The sequence below is a fragment of the Chionomys nivalis genome, chromosome 26 (genome assembly GCF_950005125.1).
Source record: "Chionomys nivalis chromosome 26, mChiNiv1.1, whole genome shotgun sequence".
NCBI lineage: Eukaryota > Metazoa > Chordata > Mammalia > Rodentia > Cricetidae > Chionomys > Chionomys nivalis.
The window spans coordinates 17,870,001-17,890,009 of NC_080111.1; the positions used below are offsets into that span (position 1 = coordinate 17,870,001).

General features: G+C 47.3%; 1 protein-coding gene across 2 annotated transcripts in view; it reads left to right on the plus strand.

Annotated features, from left to right (window-relative positions):
• Fbxl13 (F-box and leucine rich repeat protein 13) overlaps positions 1-20,009 on the plus strand; it is a 143,774-nt gene that overhangs the window by 116,705 nt on the left and 7,060 nt on the right. For both annotated transcript variants that reach the window (XM_057758550.1, XM_057758551.1), the window contains 2 exons: positions 6,529-6,612; positions 17,569-17,703. In XM_057758550.1, coding sequence (XP_057614533.1) covers positions 6,529-6,612; positions 17,569-17,703 — 219 coding nt within the window. The remainder of the gene's footprint in view (positions 1-6,528; positions 6,613-17,568; positions 17,704-20,009) is intronic.

Sequence of the window (20,009 nt, forward strand, 5' to 3'; positions counted from 1 at the left end):
CTCTGCTAAGTGGGCTTTGAGCATTTAGGGGACTCAGTTTTTATTTCCAGAGACCACTTGTGAAAATTTTACAATTTACTCACTGAGAGCAAGTGAGAACCCCAAGAATGTGGTCTTGAGCTCTGTTCTCTTTATTTTTATTTTCCCCTGAAGAAAGCCTGGTATTTGAGAACGGTAGAGACATCCAAGCACCAAACTAAAAATAACACTAAACAGTTGAAAATCTGAAGTTTTTTTTTTTTTCTTTTCCTCTGTGTCAGACTCTCGTCTAGGGGGCAAGCAATTGACAAGGACAGTGGGTACAGCAGCTGTGGGAGCTAACCGCAGCCGGTCTCCGTGAGTCAGAGCAGCTGAAAGCTGTCCTGGACGGCAGGGCTGATGAAGTGTAAATCTGACTGCAGACTTAACGCTCCGGGAAGTTACAGATATTTATCAGAGAGGAAATGTGGCCAGTTGTGCCTAGGGCAAAGCTGTTTTCTAGTGATGTGTCTATGTTAAATTAAATTCAGTCAGAATTTCACTACTACTCGGTTAATGTGAATTTGTTAGGACTTTTGTGTCTGGTGCGGGGAACACCAGAATGAACAAGGCAGCCCTGACTCTTCCTCTCGTACTTATTACATTCTGTGGAGCCATGTTGTCAGGCTCAAAGGGTGTGGGAGACAAGGGAAGAGAGGCCTTAACTTCTCAGCAGAGGAGAAGGGGCCAGTGAGACAGTCAGTCCAAGGCCTTGAGATTTGGGTTGCTGCGGCATCAGGACAACCGTTCATGTTCTTGATTCTGAGAAGAGAATTGAGGGAGGCTGTGTAGGGGCAGGCAGGGCCAGATATCTAGACATCTTTAATCTTCTATAACTTTGTGAACATCTAACCAAATTATGTCCTTAATTTCACTTGGATCACTTGGATGTGACTTTATCTCCATGTATATAAAGAGGTTTTCTACTAGTAAAGGAGCTATAATTTGCTGACGACCAGAGGCTCTGTAATTAGGGCGGCTCAAGCCGTCACTCTGGCTGCTTTGGCCACAGACACATTTGCTGTTTAAGGAAAAATGAGTCAGAGCAGTGTTCCCGACAGATCCGTAGACAGTGGTTTATGAAGACTCTTTCATTTGCACAGATTTATAAAAATTTTTGTGATGAGTCCCAGAAGTGAGTGCTGGTAGGTAGGAAATCTGCTGGAGTCCCAGACTGAGAGATCTCTGAGAACTGAAATGTATTGCTGTTTCCCAGACCCTCCGGAATGAAGGACAGGTGGTTGGCGATGTGGTTTCTAACAAGAATAAGACTTGCTCTCTGTGGCTCTGGTTGAAAGAGAAAGTGTGGGTTATTTTAGTGTGGTCTGGCAGACAGGCACAGGTAAAGAGAAATTTATGCTTGTGCAAGGGACTCCGTGCAGTTGAATCTCGCTGGAGTGTACTCTGAAAGAGACGCTGAAGGAAACAGCGCTGTGCAGGGAAGCATGGAGTTGAACAGTGGCAAAGTAGCTCTTGGAGCAGCCACAGTCCCCTGTGATAAATGGAGCCGTGGGAAGTTGGAAGGGGTGTCTTAGTCACTGTTTTATTGCTGTGAAGAGACACCGTGACCACGGCAACTCTTATAAAGGAAAACATTTAATTGGGGCCGACTTACAGTTCAGAGGTTTAGTCCATTATCATCATGGTGGGAGCATCATACATGGGACTGGGATGAGCTGAGAGGTAGACCCTGATCTGGAGTGGGGGGAGGGGAAGGGCTGGCAAGGGCCTTTGAAACCTCAAAGTCTACCCCACAAATAACAGTTCCTCCAGAAAGGGCACACCTCCTAATCCTGTATTCCTTTCAGACCAAGCATTCAAATACAGGAGTCTATAGGGGCAATTCTGATTCAGACCGTCATAGTGGGTGCTTAGACCATGGGAACAGAGCCAATCCGTGCTTTAGGGTTAAAGGAAAAGGACTCTTGGTACCAGTCTAGAGCAATGGAAAGGATGCTAAACAGGATTTAATAGGTAAGATTGAAATAGGTTGGTGAACGGCCTGTTGTAGAACATGAAGATTTACACGTGTGCCTGGGATGTGGGGTCTGTACACGTGTGCCTGGGATGTGGGGTCCGTACACGTGTGCCTGGATACTCCTCCTTCCATTCTGCGTGTTCCTACGTAGGAAATTAGGGGATCTTGACAGAGCGAGTTGCCTGCCCATATTTTGGAATAATTTTTCTATATTAAGCATTGGTCATACTGTCCATAATGATCAGGAAATCACTTCTCTATCTAGACATTTCTAGACAATATCAAATGGGTTTTTATGTTTTCTTCCTTCTTCCCCTCCCCCCCTCCTCCCTTCCTTCCTCTCTCCTTTTCTTCCTTGCTTGCTGTTTTTCCGTGCCAGAGATTAAATTGAGGGCTGGTTCAGGCTTGAGCAGGTTACACCCCACCCTTCCTCACACCTTTGTTTTGTGATAGGGTCTTGTGAAATCTCCCAGGCTGGCCTTGAGCTCACCTTGTAGCCCACACAGGCTTTGACATTTAAAGGTCATGCTTCTGACTCCTGAGAGCTGCCTTATAGGCCCACACCACCAGGTCTGACAATATGTCCTTTCTTTCAGAAAACAAACCATGTGGCGGCATAATTCTCTGCATGGATGATAGCTGAGCGCTGTTCGTGTCTAGTGTTCTGTAGTTATTGCTGCCCCTTTACAGTATAGCGCCCTTGTACTTGTTGTTCATGTCTGATGTCCTGTAGTTATTGCTGCCCCTTTACAGTATAATGCCCTTGTACTTGTTGCCTACTTAGAGACCTTCTTAAAAGGTTTGAAAGCACACCAGTCATTTTCAAATAGAATTGCAAGAAATCCAAATCTAATCAAATTCAGTTCCCTTGTTAATTTGAATTGTAAGTCACAGGCTAGTTTAAGATACTTTTAATCAAAACAAAGATGAACAAGCAACAACTAAACTATGATGAAGCGATTTGCTACTGGCCCTGCTGTCTCGTTGTTCAGAGTGGGACAGCACTCCTGAAGTCTGTGGTCCCCTCTGGGGGCTAAGGGACGATGCGAGATGAAATCAGCGGGCCATACTGAGCCCGTCCCACCCTCTGCTGGCCCTGCCTCTTGCTGGACACTGCAGTAAGAGAGTTGGCCCCCACATTCAGGAGAGACGGCGGGGTACCTCTCACCGTGGTAGAGGGAGAGCTGACTCTAATGGCATGGGTGTAGGGGAGATAGCTCTGCCCTTTCACCTGAGGCAGGTGGCCCTAGTGACCCAGCTCGGCTACCACTCAGGCCCACAGCCAGGCCTGGGGCTGGCCCACCCTAACATCTAACCCACCCGTGACCTGCTGGAGCTCGTGAAGGGGCTGGTCCTGTGGAACAATACCCGCAGGATCTCCAAGAGTCGAGGCAGCTGCAGGAGAGCTCAGGAGTTCTGGTGAGGGTCCAAAGAAGAGGTAAATGAGAAACTGGAAGCCTTGAACCAGACCAGTGAGTCACTGCAATAAACAACACAAGTCACACTGGATTGGACAACACGGCGTAACCCCCCAGTGCCACCAGGATGAAGGAAGAGGTGGGAAAGATGGGGGGAGCAGACAGGATTTTTGTTTTGTTTTGATTTGATTTTTTTTTTAATTTTCTTTTGCGGGGGCACTGCAGGGGTGACAGGAGGATACGGGAGGCCCGGGAGGTGAGTGGAATTAGGGTGCATGATAAGAAATTCCCAAAAATTCAAAGAAGAAATTATGTTAAAAAGCCCTTGGCCCATTATTATTAATATTTGCCCATTTCCCCTCCTGGGCTTTCCAGGCTCTGCGAGGGTGGGGGCCATGCCCTCTCAGGTGCCTGCTCCTAATGCCCAGTTCACAGGAAGCTCAGGATGCGTGTACCCGAGCCAGTGAATGAACGGACCCGGCACCATCTCCTGTCTCCCCACCACACACTTAAGGCTTCTTTAAATTCCGTTTTTTTCTCAGCTCTGCTCTGAGCTGGAGCGGGAGTACTCACATCTGCATGTCTTAATCCCCTGACCCGCCTGCTGGAGACCACCCAGCTGCGCAGAACACACACAGATAAAGCTCAAGGTCCAGGGACCCAGACTCCAAAACCGGAAACCCAGGCACTCACTTGGGATCCAGGCTATAGGAAAAGATGATCATTAAAAGGAAGACAAATGAATTTGCTTTGAATTTTCAGAAATACAGAACAAGAAGCCAGCTGTGGTTCTCCCCAGGGACATGGACCTCTGGTCCTCCTCTCTAGCCAAGACAGGATGTGAATTTGCAGATCCCATGACCTCCTTGGCTTCTCTCACAGATGTCACTGTGCCTTGTCTCCTGTGTCCAGCCAAGTACCCACGGAAACTCTAAAGAGAAGTAGGGTGGATGTCTGTCATTCCCTTCTCTCCTTCCGCCCTGTTGGGGGCAGCGGTCTCACGGAGCTGCCCCAAGCCCAGCTACCAGGGAAGCTGGTCTCCCGGATACAGTCTGCCTGTCTAAGCGCTGGGCAGAGGCTGGGCTCCCGGATACAGTCTGCCTGTCTAAGCGCTGGGCAGAGGCTGGGCTCCCGGATACAGTCTGCCTGTCTAAGCGCTGGGCAGAGGCTGGGCTCCAGGATACAGTCTGCCTGTCTAAGCGCTGGGCAGAGGCTGGGCTCCAGGATACAGTCTACCTTTCTAAGCGCTGGGCAGAGGCTGGGCTCCCGGATACATATATACAATGATGACCACCGCCACCACCAAAGTGCATGGCACCTAAGGTAGGCATCACCTGGAGCTGATGTGGAACTGAAGAATGTAGGCAGGGTCAGAAAGGTATTCCTTCTGATGTTCTTGAACCTTTCTGGAGCTGAGTATGTTTTCAATATAGACTTTGAAGAAGATGTTTGATATTTACGTTGGTGCTGTTCCAAGCCAGGGACAGGATGACTTGGCCAGAGCAGGCTCCCCATCCCAATACTCAGTAACCAGTTCATTGTCAATGTCGGTCTACATTAGCTAAACAAATCCAGATGTAAAACCTGGAGAGATGTTCAAGAAATCTTCAGCTCTCAAATGTCTTGTGTGCACGGACCTGTCCTCGGTAGTGTTCTGTCTTCCTTCCCACTGGTCCCAGTGACCTCCAAACTGAAATACTTCCAAGCAACTCACTTTCCAACAAAGTCTCTGCTCATACCATTTCCTCTCCTGAAAGGCTGTTTACTGCTGGTCTAAAGTCACAATCTCTAGGGTTAACCCAGAGTTCTCTTCATCTTTGAAAATTCTGCTAGACCACCACCTCTGCTTTCCAGTTGGAGGCAGCCACACCTCCTGCGTGGTCCTCACATGTCTCTTGGAACACAAGTGCCATTTTTCTTGCATTTTGGTCTCGGTGTGACGATGTATTCCCCACACCAGGAAAGCTCTGTTTACCTCTGTCACTCTGTGTGACGTACAGATTTGTTAGGATGACTTGATGTCCACTTTCTTTAGAATCCTGTGTCCTTAGACCATACCCCTCGATGAACCTGCTACTGATGTATGTGGGTTCCTGAGCATCTTGGATTCTTCAGTTCTCTGGGCCATGGAGAAGCAAAGTGCTTGCTGGGAACCTGGAGCCTTGAATTCCCACACAGCCTGCAGCTCTGCAAAACAAGACAGAGAGGCTGAGGCTGTGTCTCAGGAGAGCACTTTCCCGGCATGCCAAGGCCCCAGGCTCATCCTTAGCACCAGCAAACAAGCACACATGCCCAGCTGTCAGCCAGTTCACCAAGTCACCGTGCACATAGACATGTGACATCATCAGTCACGTCAGAGACATCACGTCATCAGGGCACACCAGAGACATCACGTCATCAGTGCACATGGAGACATCATGTCATCAGTCACGTGGAGACATCACGTCATCAGTCACATGGAGATATCACGTCATCACTCACGTAGGAGACATCACGTCATCAGCGCACATGGGGGCCGTCGAGCCAGGGAAACAGCTGAGAAGTAGCCTAGCATAGCCATGCCTACACAAGGGTGGCCAGGAGAGCAGTCTGCTGTCTTGTCTTTAAACCTGAAAGACGTGGGCTACTGGTGGCTGCTATTGTTGCTAGATCTTTATAAAAATTGTTCCCCTTTCTCTTTTAGAAACTAGATTCATGAGATGAACTAACACTTTTGAGTTTCTTAGGCTAGGAATGAATAAGAACCTGATTAACTCATTAACCACATCAAGTGTCTTCAGGCACTCGGAGCAGCTCACGTTGGTTCCAACAGCGTCTGTCTCTACACAGCAGCAACAGGTGATTCCTTAAGGGATTTTCTAGCTCTCTGTAGCTTTTTTTAAGTATTAGAGATAACTGAAATTCTTATTTAATGGTTTAATAGTGATTAATACTAATAATTTTCTTGTCAACATAGCCCATGCTTTGTTAGTCGTAAAGAACTATGACCCGGAAGGTAGGTACTTTTGTTTGGCTTTCATAGATGATTGCTCTTTTAAGTCATTAGCTTGTACGGATGTCTCTTGGATACATCCCATACTGAATTGAATCACAAAATCACCTTTATATTTTCAGGGCTTGAGCACACTTTCCAGACACAGGAGACTGAGGGAACTTTCTCTGTCTGAGTGTATCAACATCACCGACCTTGGAATTCGGGTAAGATGATGAGGGTTCCTGCTAAGGGGCTAAGGTTAAAAATGAAGCGCAAGTTGAATAAACTTTGTAAGTCACAGTAGAAAGGACAGACAGGAGCCAACGCCCAATACACAGAGTCTGCGCTGGGCGTCATGATTTAAAGCTAAATGCTGCTCCCAGGCTCCTGTCTGAACACCCAGTCTTTAGCTTACAGTGCTATCTGGAAGGCACGGAGCCTTTGGGAGGTGCAGCCTGGCTGCTGGAGTAGACCACTTCCCCCGTTCTCTAAGGTTAGACCAGCCTCTGGGTCTGGCCTGTCTACTCCACATAAAGAAAGGAGTCCCTGCCACATACTGTGGCTATAGTGAATGTTGCCACACTTCCCCATCTCTGTGGACCGAGGTTTCCCTAAAGCCATGAGCCAGCGCCCACCTTCCTCCCTTAAACTGCTTTTGCCAGGTGGTTTTGGTCCTTAACACAAAGGTCACTAAGACACTGTACAGGTCTGGTCTAGGGTCCAAGATGCCAAAGAAGCTTTGTGTCCTCATTTTGTTCCCATCTTCGTCCCCATCTTTGTGCCAGGCTTGCAGGATCAATAGGGGCATCTACCCGGAGAGCGATGCACTTCTACGTGGCCCAAAGTTTTCACACATGGAGAAAATAGTTTACAAAATAGAAACTAAAATATTAGAAAATCTAACCGTGAAAATTGGGGGAGTTTAGAGACTACCCCAGATTCCTAACTCCTCGGAGTTATCCAGACAGTTCGCAGTGTTAGAGACTACCCCAGATTCCTAACTCCTCGGAGTTATCCAGACAGTTCGCAGTGTTAGAGACTACCCCAGATTCCTAACTCCTCGGAGTTATCCAGACAGTTCGCAGTGTTACAGACTACACCAGATTCCTAACTCCTCGGAGTTATCCAGACAGTTCGCAGTGTTAGAGACTACACCAGATTCCTAACTCCTCGGAGTTATCCACACAGTTCGCAGTGTCCTTCGACAGATGCACAGCATAAGTGAGTGAGTGAGATGAACTCTCTGCTCAGCTGACACTCGAGGAATTCTCGAGAAGGGTAAAGGGTCCATAGGCGTGGCCCGAGTACCATGCAGGAAACCATAAAGTACACAGTACATGTAAGCCACAATGGAATTATTTTAGCACCTTAAGCATTTCAGTGTGTGTGTGTGTGTGTGTGTGTGTGTGTGTGTGAGAGAGAGAGAGAGAGAGAGAGAGAGAGAGAGAGAGAGAGAGAGAGAGAGAGAGAGAGACTCAAAATTACATCTTGGGCATGCATTGAACGAGAAAGAAATGAAAAATAAGGGATCTTTAAAGCTGTGGGGGGAAGCAGGGTCTGTTCCTTCTAAGTTTAGTCCCCACACCAGCTCTGCCCAGTGCAGAGTTATTCAGAAAACAAAGTACCGCTTCAAGACGAAGGGTCAGAAAGTGAAAACCTTCATATGGGGCAAGGCTATAAGTCTGTAAGAAGTTACAGATGCTGGGGTGCACATAAAATTTTATGAAAAGAAGCCAAAAGATTTGTGTAAATTGTGGTTTAAATGTTGGTTAATCACACACTTACACAAAGCCTTATCCATTAGCATGATACAGTCAGGTTTTCAAAAAAAATCAAAAAGATGACAGATGAGAGATTTAAAAACAAAACAGTCAAGCATCATTGCAAATAAGTGCGCCATTAAGATGTCTCAATACTAATGTGATATTTTAGCATTATTAATATCTTACATTGTTCTTGACAAGTTTTGGTCCTAAATCAGCACGCACACATACATGCACATGCATGCACCCACATGCACCCACACACATGCGCAAATGCACACGCACACACATGCACGCATATGCACGCACATGCACGCACACACGTGCACACACGTGCACGCACACCTCTGTTAACAATTTTTATGTGTATTTGAGACACAGCGCCATATTTTGATGATGTTTATATACAGTGTGAACCGTCTACTTAAGCACCCACCTGATCGCTCATTTATCCATTCATCCACGGGCCGGGAGTAAGACTGGTATCGTGGGGTGAATGGGAGAGCCCAAACAAAGCAGAATTTGACCACAGTGCCAGGAGAAACCAGACTCTGTGACATGGCTCCAGCTCACTGGGAGAAAAGACTTTCTCCAAACTGTAGCTAGAGTGGGAGTCGTTCAGGTGTGGGTGATTACAGACGTTACATAAGTCTTTACTGGTCGAATGAAGGCCCCAAATAAAAGTTAAAAATATTGACATTTCTAATACTGAGTTCCATTCTTTAGAGAGGAGGCAGTTGTATCTGGCCGGTAACTAAATCTTTTAGAAGGGTTCTAGCACACCCTCTAAATATCTATCCCTGAAAACATGTTTCCTGGGGCACAGCTGAAGCCAGGAATCAGGAGAGTCCCACTTTCTGCCGTCTGCGTTTAATCCTATGGCTCCAGGCGTCTCCCCTATTCCTCTGTGGTGCCCAAGTTTAACTCTAGGCGAAAGTGTGTGCTCGTGTGTTAATGATACGACCACGCAGTGAAATGCTGGTATTTCTTTTTCAAAAGTTTAAACGTTCAAAATTGCTCTTTATTTTCTGCAACCTAAAGATATCTTTTAAAAGAAACATGAGATGCAGAATTATTTCATTTCCAGTTACACAAGATCAGATGTTCTACTCAGGAAAAAAATTTCTTTCTCGTCGTCTCTCCATTTTCCCCCTCCTCCCTTTTGTTTTTGGTGTGTGTGTGCACGTGCGCGCATGCACATGTGTGTTGGCTTTTCAATAGTCCAAGTGTCCACCTTGTTCAACAGTTTCTGGCCAGCCTGCTGCAGGCATGTCTGTGTGGAGTTTCAGAAGATTTGTCATGGCCTCTAAGAGCAGGGTTGCATCACCCTCCTGTGACTCTTTCCTCATCTGAAATCTTTTGCTTTGACTCACCACTTTCATTAGCCCCAAAACATTGTTTATGCAAGATTTTCACCACTCTTTTATTTACTGTATTTACTGATAGCTCCTCCCTCCGGTGCTAAACCCAAATTGATTCTGGTCGCCTTTGATACATCCTGACTTCCAATGTCAAAGATGGGCCAGATGAGTCAGCTCCCCTTAGCAACTACTAAAAAAATCAACACTGATTCTATTTAGTTTCCAGGATTAAGTCATGCAAAAATTACCAAAGTAGGGGATTTTGATAACTACACCTAGTCTCCAGGGATAAAGCTGTGCTCATGGGTTGAAAGGGAAACAGTTAAATCCCTAGTCAGCTGACCTTAATCGATAGCTGTGGTACAGCCGACTCCAAGCTGTCCTGGGGGGAAGTCGAACAGCAGACTTGGGCGTTTCCAGCACCTGGCTCTAGTGCCCAGAAAAGCCTCTGCTGTTGTCTTCCCTCCAGGATAGTGTCAGGAAGCATTGACCAGAAGGTCTATGAAGCAGCTCCCAGAGGGCTCAGCCTGTAGATTTTTTAAAAACTGTTTGAGAAGAGGAACTAAGTAATTTCTCGATCGATTTAAAGGGGTGGTCATCGGTACTCATTGAAAAGCAACAGCCACAAAACCTGGAACAATGAAGAAATCCCTGCTGAGTAATTTAGAAATCCCTGCTGCACTGACCATCCATGCTGAGAACAGTCTCCTGAGCTTTACCATCAAACAGCAGATGCCAGGAGAGTCAGGAGATGTGGGATCAACGGGTGTGGGTGGGGGGCCCAGATATCTGGGTATCATTGTTTCTTCAACGGCTGGGAGCAAAAGCAGAGAGCTCAGCGCTCTGCTGCTCCTTGACTCCAATCTGTTTTCAATTTTAAGCAGTCCAACAGGATTTGAAACTTGCCAGACTTCAAAGGATGTGGGATTCGACAGCCTCTCAGAGTCCCGTAGCTCAGAAGGTTCCAAGAGATTCTGGAGTGCTGGGTACCATGTTTTCCTGGCAAAGCACCAGGTGAAGCCGCGTAACCCCCACCCCAGGGCCGGCTTTCTGACCACTCCCACCATGAGAACTGGTAGAGAACTGGTTTCCTGCACTTCCTAACTGAACTCAAACATCTGTTATTTTCAGGTCAAGTGTCCACAGGGAAGAACGTGTTAAAAGCAAGATAATCCTTAGGAGGCCTTTTCTGCTCCTAGGCTCCCAGAATATTAGTTTATCACACGTGAGATGAAACTTGCCTAAAGTTAAACAAAACCTGTCAGATTGCCTGCAGGCCAAGTAAAAAGGCAAGGAAAGAAAGCATGGGACCCCACACTCCCATGATAGTAGAGTTTATGCCGGTGTTTGATCCCTCTGTGACACATGCAGGATTTGTCCATTGTGTTGTGCCTGACGTGATCAGGATGCCTGCAGCATGGCTCAGGAGAGCCCTCGTTCCCTGGGCTATGATTTCTGCGAGGCCCGTGCCGATTCTCCTTGCTTTATTTCCTTTCTGAAACCCTCCTGACAGCAGGTGGCATCCCAGGCAGGCGGTGCTGGTCCATGACTCCCGAGTCAGTGCTGACAGACAAGACAGCTCTTGGAATGGCTAACTTCCCAAAGCCCGTGAGATAGGTAGAGATATTTTTATTTCGCCGTTCCAGATGAGGAAAGTTAAGGTTAAAAACGTGTTAGTTACATAAACGCACAGGTTCCAGGTCTGAGCTTTTCTACAAGGCTAGAAACCTCCCTTGACTAGATCATCTTTGGTTCTGAAAGATGAAATTTATGCCCTGGCCATGCTGAAGCAGGCATGGGCAGCCCATATATGGTGATTCTGTTGAATTTGTCCATATTGGGTCTCATGATCTAAGTTGATGAGGGCGACTGACTAGGTCTCTTCCTCAAGAGGGCACCAGATCTCATTACAGATGGTTATGAGCTACCATTTGGTTGCTGGGAATTGAACTCAGGACCTTTGGAAGAGCAGGCAGTGCTCTTAACTACTGAGCCTGGTGGTGCAGGCTGGTAGGGTTTGCTGAAGGAGGCAGAGGCAGGAGGACCTAGAGTTTGAGGCCAGCCTGGACCACACACATCTTTGGTTCTACTGTATCCTAAGGCGAAGGGGCAAAGTCGTACTGACAGTCCTGAGACTCAGTCTCTTAGAGACACTGAAATGCACGAGACTGTCCTTGGATGACTATGGGTCTCAGTTGTCATTTTCTTGAGACAATGTAAGAAAAAGGACAAAAAGTAGCAAGGGTGACTGGACAGAAACCAGCAGCCCTTCTTTCCTGCCCTTCTTGTCCACTGGACCACTTCCCGTGGAGAAATGGAAAGTGTGGGTGTCCTTGTTGTCCTTTGTCCTGCTGGCCCATTTCTAGTTTGTAGATAAGACCTGAAGCCAGAAACTATTCTGGATTTTTTCTAACAAATTCTGCTTACCACAGCGTAGTTTCCCACTAGAAGATATGTTGTTCTGTTCTTTCCCTGCTCTTCTCTCTGCTTTTCCAGGGTGCATCTCCATCGCTGCTTATTGCTCATCTCCCTGTCCCCCGGTTCTCCATCTCGTGCCTTCCTTCCATGCACCTACCACACTGTATACTTGAGAAAAAATTCCCCTCTTTCAGTCCAAACTTATAACAGGACGTGTGATGTCAGTGACCATCCAGATTTACTGACATCCAAAGGTTAGTCAGAAGATGAACAAGGCAATCTATTTTGGGGTCAGAAGGAAATACTAGAATTTCTAAGACTATTAGATTTTTTATTGATAGTATTTGCTTATATATACTTAAAACCTGTTTAATCAATTGTCGTATCTACATAATTTACAAAGTACATTAATATGTATTTATTGAGAGTATCTAGTTAAAATATTTTTACTATAGTTTTTCACAATTTAAAAATTTTGGCAGTGCCAGAGAGAGTCTGGAGACAATAATGGTACCAGGTCCTGTTGGCCAGCTGTCAGCTGTGGACCAGGCACCATGCGGTCGCTTTTGGCATATTAACCCACCGAAGCTCCCAACAAAGAAATCACGAAGTGCCAGCATTTAGGGGCCGCATTTTCCTGTGCTGCAGAGGAGAGCATCGAGACCTAGGGGAGTTGAGTAATTTATCCAGTGATGCTGAACCCAGCCAAAAGGCCCCTAGCTTGTGCAGGAAGGAAAGAGTCCTGGCCACCTGCAGATGCGTTCTCCTCCCTTGCTGGACTCAGTCAAAAGGTCCCTAGACCTTGTGCAGGAAGGAAAGAGTCCTGGCCACTTGCCGTCTGCAGGAGCGCGTTCTCCTCCCTTGCATTAAGAAGAGTCTCCATTCTCTGTGGAGTCTTCCTCACTGAGCTAGCCTTCATCTATGGGCCAAAGATCGGTGCCATAAGGATAACTGGACATGGCTTCTAAAGCTACACACAGTGCAGACAATAAGGTGGCTACACAAACAGCTTCATACAAGGAGATCCAAGGAGAACATAAGAAAGCGAAGGGAGAGGAGCAGGAGTTTGGAGTCATTCCTGCTGCCTGGAAGAATGATTGTGCTTCATAGACCACAGCTGAGCAGGCTGAAGCCAACATTTCTTTCCCAGATTGCCATGTAAGTTTTAGACAATGTGAACTATGGAAGCTCCTTTGCAGGTGCTTGCCTTAGGCCTTGGCTTTGTCCCCTTTCCTCCCATACTGCTCTTTTCCTGTTGAAGAGCAGGGATGTCTTTGGAGGCTTGGCTTCCCAGCAGAGGGGGAAGTGAGACTATTCTCACCAGGATGGGGCTCCAGGCTCTGCAGAGCGCATGCCCAAAGCCAGGATCGGCCCCCACGTGCTCCGATGTCTGGTAGGAAGGAGGCTGTCATTGAGGAAATGCGCCTGCATGTGTCGGGACTGTGTGAGGGGAAATTGTGTTTTAGTTTGTGCCGGTCCAGTCCATCTTTATTAAAGAAGTTAGTTCTTGAGAGCACAATGGTTTTTCCAGAATTAGCAACAGAGAGAAAAACAAAACAAACAAACAAAAAAAAAACTCCAACTCTGTAGGACAACTAATGGGGCCCTATTAGGCTCATGACAAGGGACAGTGTCCTGAGAGCGGACGACAGAGGGAGGAGTTTGGGACAAAGAGCTGTCACCTGTTGAGATGGGTTAAACCAGGATTTGGGCAAAAGAGCACTGGTGTGACATTTGACAGAGAGGAGCGAAACTTGATCCCGGCCAGGTCCCCAGTTTAGGAATGTAGTTATTAGCCCCCACACTGCGACTCAGGGCAGGAGACACGGGGTGACATGGACATTCTCCGTAGAGTGTTCTGCACAGCAAGATCAAACTTGGTCGCATTCCATACTCCTTCCGTCATCACGGTAAGGGACTGACTCGGAGAATAAGATTGACGTGAGTGACGGGGGCAGCTTTGGAGCCAGCGGAGAACGTGGCAGTTGTCTCTGGAGGAGACCGCGCTGAGACACGTCTGTGGACTTGGGACCTTGGGGCTGAAGAGGTGCCTTGCATCTCCCTTTAAAGCCTGCTTTCAAGGTTCTCCTTTTTTGATTTAATTATCACTCTCTGTGCACATCAGGTGTGCCACAGCGTGTGTGGGCTCAGAGGGCGACTTGAGGAATCTGTTCTGTCCCCTGTGTTCCTGGCTGCTGAACACCGGTCATTAGGCTTGCGTAACCAGCACCTTTACCACTGAATCGTCCGATCGGTCTCTCACAGACCAAACACCGTTTGTGCTGTCACATGTCTCTTTGCCTGCTCTCTAAGAGGAAACAATATTACCCCCCCACACACACCTTGCAATATCAAAATTCTCGTGTTATTAAGACAGACTTAATTTTCTGGAAGACACTTGCATAGGACCAATCCACAACCCATACTTACTGAGAATGTATTATGTTCTAATGGGGTGCTTGTGGAAGCCCTTGAAACTAGCACAGTTCCAGAAAGGATCCCAAGAGACTCACTGCATTCCTATCCGCAAGTGAGCTGAGAGACAAAGCCATCGATTCCGGTCAAAGGTGGGTTCCCTCGGTACCACCCTGGGTGTTCCCCGAGCTTGTTTATATCCAGCGACCCTTCTGTCCCCGAACAGTGACCCCTTCCAATTCCTGGATCGCTTGGTTCTAGACATTACAGATTTCCATGTGAAGTTAGTCACAACCCAGGGTGAGTCAGGCCCAGAAAGTGCTGAGCCCATGGAAAATGCCGGTTCTGCATGAGCTCTGTCATTCACTGTGGGCTGCTGCAGTCAGAGAGGGATAATGGCCAAGACGGCTTTCTCTCTGTCAGTATCCAGTTATTAACAGTGGTGCCACAGAAAAGCTGCCAGCAGCTGACACTTAGTCCTTCCCAACGGATTTACAGTTTCTGCTGTCCAAACTGTCGCACATCACAGTATATGGATGTGTGCATTCACTGCGGAGTGGCCCCCTCAGGCTCGTCATCCCCCGTTCTCTGTGTGCTTACTGTTCTGTGCTGAGAAGTTTTACATCTGCCTGGACTGTGCTGCCTAGGCTTCTGTCAGCTTCTCGTGGAGAGGGAGCCTCAGCTGAGAAAATGGCTCCTTAGATTGGCCGATGGGTTAAGTCTGTGGAGTGGGAAGGCCCATCCCACCCGGGCAGTGCCGCCCCTGGGCTGGTGGAGAGTGGGTCATGGTTGCTGTAGGGACGGACTGTGACCTGAAGCTGTAAGGTGAATAACCCTTTCATCCTTCAGGCTGTTTTTGGTCAGTGTTTTCTCACAGTGATAAAAACAAACACAATGACATCACCATCAACTGTAGTAATCACCTGTTGACCTTTTCCCTCCAACATGCCTGCCATCCTTGACAGTGGATCAAGTTAATCTCGTCTGGGGGCTTCCAACTTTAGTTCACGTGTAGCTAAGGCAAGCACTAAACTCTGTGAGCACTCACCATGTGCTACACGCTAGCAGTTCCTGTACAGTCCCTCGGATCATACTCCATACAGCATGGAACTTTAGCAGTAATTGATTTGGGTAGGAGCTACATCATATATACAAACACATCACACATATAACCTGTGTAACCATCCTTCACGATGGACCCTACTACTACTCCCCCTGCCCAGAGCTGGGTGCCTTCTAGACTGTGTCTCCCCTAAATGTCCCCTTCTCTGTAGCTGTACACTAGCTCTTCCCCATCCTTAGCTCGAAAACAAAAACAGATGGCAGAAGCGTCAGTCTGACAGCCACGAGTTTACCTGACACTCAAGTCCTTCCTCAGTCCCGAAAGCAAGGCTGGCATGTAGCCCAATGGGCATCCAGTTTCATGGAAATAAGAGCTATCATCTAGGAACCCAGTAGAATTGCCAAATCTAATACTCAAAGTAAAATTAATGGTGAAGGGTTAAGTACAGAGAACTCTAAACATCTGAGCACTTTTCACAGTGCACAATGCACCCGGGGAGAGACTGATGGTTGCTATGGTTACAGTGGTGAGGAGGGGAGTAGCTGATGGTTGCCACGGTTACAGTGTGAGGGGGAGTGGCTGATGGTGCCATGGTTACAGTGGTGAGGGGGAGTGGCTGAGGGTTGCCAGGGTTACAGTGGTGTGGAGGGGGAGTGGCTGATGGTGCCATGGTTACAGTGGTGTGGAGGGGGAGTGGCTGATGGTGCCAGGGTTACAGTGGTGTGGAGGGGGAGTGGCTGATGGTGCCATGGTTACAGTGGTGAGGGGGAGTGGCTGATGGTGCCATGGCTACAGTGGTGAAGGGGAGTGGCTGATGGTTGCCATGGTTACTGTGGTGAGGCAGACTTCTCTTGTATCACTTGGAATTAGTCATGGCATCTGATCTCCACTTGTCTTGATTTATTTTGTTTTTACAGTCATATATTTAGCTTTATTTCTGTGGATCATTTTGTTCTTTGAATATCATTTTTATTTTAAAGACTTTATTATTTTATTTTTATTCCCTCCATCGTGTGTGCGCGTGTGTGCATGTGTGCCCATAGAGGCCAAAGGAGGGCATGGGATCCCCTGAACCTTGGTCTTGGGAACTGGGAACCACACTCTGGTCCTCTGCAGTAACTGCTGAGCCATTCCTCCAGCTCCTCTTTTTGTCCTTATATATAATATCTGCAGAGTTATAGAGTCTTTCTAAATTAGCACATTAGCACAGACAGTACTGAGTTTCAGTATGGGACCTTTAAGCAAATTCTGTTTTTGTTGATTCTCTTCCCTGTCCCCTCCCCCTCCTGGTGTCATTCATCCCGCCTACCCCACCCCATGGCCTCCTTTCTGCTCCGCGTTACCTCCACTTGTTTAAACACAGATGGACGTCATACACTAAGGTCCATAGATGAGCTATGTGGGTTTTGGCTTTTTAAGTCTTAGTTACCTTGCTCAGTTCAATACCTCCCTGCTTCAACCACTTCCCTGAAAATTCCTGATGTCAGTTTTCTCTATGGCCCAACAAATCCCAGTGTCTTTGTGTGCCATGCTTTCGTTATCCAATTAACCGTTAGCCACACACCGATGGCCGTCCAGGTATTGCCATAGGGAAGCGGTGAGCCACTCTGTGACAGATGACCATGCTGGCAATTCAGAATAATGCTACGCTCTAGGTATTATTCACACTAATTAGAAGAGAAATGAGGGCTCCAAAAGTGTGTAAGTTCTCCTAGGTTGTGCACAGTGGAAAAAGTAAAAAGAATATGCTCTTTCCACCGTCACCCCCGCCGTATCTGCCATCGGCTCTCACATCCACAGCCCCTTTCTTCAATCATCTGGACAAATATAACCCTGTTAATTACTGATACGCCAATCACATTTCATCATGAGTGACTTCAGAAAAACTGGATTTTGCTAGCAGGAATTTGAGTATTGATAAACTTATAATTTGCTGTGTATCTTTTGCTAACCTGATTTTGGATGTAATATTTTGTTATTTGTTTTGTTCATGGCAAAAATCTATATCGAAGGGTCCCAAATGAATACTAAATAAACCACTGCAGGTGAGTTAGCTTCAGACAGACAGGGTATTGGATGCACAGAGACTAGGGGAAAGTAAGGGGGGAAAGTTAAAGGGGGACACAAAGCAAACCCTGCAGCCTTGGGAATCTCTTCCAGTCGTACTGTAGGACCTCGCTGCACCTGGAACACCTGGATGTCTCCTTCTGTACCCACCTCACGGATGAAATTATAAAAACCGTAGCCATCTTCTGCACGCGAATCACGTCTCTCAACATCGCGGGATGTCCAAAGGTACGTGCGGCAGTCAGAGGACAGCGCCAAGAGCGGAGCCAGGCAGGGCCGCAGTCAGTCCCTTGTTCCTGTCACGGTGGGTGGGACCACTGCGTGCTTCTTCCCGTCGCTGAACTGGAAATAGCTTGAGCATTCTATTTGTGCCAAAGTAGAACCTAAAAACATCCAAAACATTATTCTGATGCAAGCTTAATTATGTACTGGAGATTCGTTTGATTCATGAACGAGAGAAATAAAGTCAGGGCATAGAGCATTAGAAAACACTGGGCAGGAACTGAAGAAAGAAGGTTGAATTATGGGTCTCAGGTTAGACCTAAAATTGGTTACTATCCTACAGGGCAATACAGACAGAATGTTGGGTTAGGGTTTCTACCAGACAGAAATAATTTACCTGTCTCGTGAACAAAAAAAAATACTAAGTGTTAACACATAACTTCACTGACTTTGGGCCAGAGTAAATAATAAACAGCATGGGAAGTAAAGGGTTAAATCTTTAGACCCTTCAGTGGGGTGGTCAGACGTGTCCCCATATTCCAACAAAAGGGCATGGAATCATCTTCAGGCTTAATTTCAAGTGTTTGGCTACTTTCCTGACTCTCGTTTATAAAAGACACAATGCTTACTATAAACACTGACTGTACAAATGCCTGCGGGGAGGGAACCGCCCACTGCCAGCCATCAGAACACGCAAATGGCTGGCACGTAAAATTACTTATTTTGGGGGGCGTTTCTCCATGTATAAAGAGGTCAGAAATGGTTACAGAAGTCCTGTGTTTTGTTTTAAAAGATGGACTATTTCTTTCAAAGTACAACATAACCTACTTTCTTTGTCTTATAGAAACCCAAGTCTGGGTTAACACGGCAGATCAAACATACTCATACAATTTCTCTTGAAACCCTGTCACAATTGCAGCTGAACAGTAGGGCTCATCTGGAAAAGAAAATTAGGAAAGGAAACAAGCAGCGAGATTGGGGGAATTGGAAAATAGTTGGACAAATTGAAGTGACCCAAGACAGCTCCGAACCCCCCGCCACAGCACAGAAAGCTGGGAGCACCTGATGGGTTTTAAGCTTAGCAGTCCCGTAGACTTCAGGGAGGAGACTCCTTGGGAGGAGACTAAAGTCAAGCCTGGTTAGCATTCTGGAAGAGCAGAGGCCCATGTCTCCTCTGCCCCATACCTCGGGGTGCACCTCCCCAACCAAACCAGAAGCATGGGCACCACCTTCTCAATCCAGCTTTCTCAACCCCAACAGTGCAGAAGCTCCAGACAAGGCAGTTCTCTGCAAGGAGGGGGTGGTCCTGTCACCACTGGATAGCTAACACCCCTGCCCTCTAGGTACTGGGCCCCTAGCATCTGGACCCTGGGTTTCCATCTTGAAAACCAAGAATGTCTCCAGATACTACCAAACGTCCCCAGGAGAGCAAAATTGTCACCATCTAGAGACAATAAAGCAGCGGACAGTTTCTGTGGGAAACGCCACGTTTATCTGTGAGTTTGGGCACAAAGGTGAAAGGGGAAACAAGGCCCCCGAACACAGAGAGCAAACACGTAGGCAAGCTTTCTTCTCACTCAGCGTCCAGAAAGTGGCTGCCAGGACTCCCCTTAAAGCAGGAGATTAGACGCCTCTTCTCCCGAGACTCTGCCAGCCCCCAAAGAAAGACGGAGAACTCTTAACCCAGCCTCGGCACTTGGTCCTGTAGGAGAGGCCCACACTGGACACACAGCCTCCGCTCAGGGGCTAGCCCTCCACTGCTCATCACAAATGGCCTGTCGAGCATTCTCAGACCAGCAAGGAAGTCTCTAAACAGAAGATTAAAAATCCAAACATGTTATCAGGGAGAAGCTGGAGGTGGTTAAAATAGGCAAAAGAGAGAGACCTTGAAAATGCTTGGGAACTGCAAGCCGCTGAAAGCTGGTTCTGCTATGCACACCCGCTGGCTTCTGTTTGAACAGCATCGCCCGGTTCTCAGGGGCTGTGCACTCTTGACGGGCTGCATCCAGCTGCTCTTCTGTTGGCTTGAGTGGACTGAGGGTCTGGAACCTCCTAAGTCTTCACACTAATGTATCAGACAAAGAAGATGCGGCAAGCAGGGGCAAACTGAAGCCAGAAAGTTTACAGGAAAAACTTTTTTTTTTTTTTTTTTTTGAGACAGGGTCTTACACTTAGGCCAGACTAGCCTTGAACTTGTCAATAGACTAGACTGTCTGTGGACTAGACACTGTTCTCCTACCTCGGCCTTCCAAGTGATGAGATTACAGGTGTGTACCACCATGCCCAGCTACACGATCTCTTTCAATAATGTA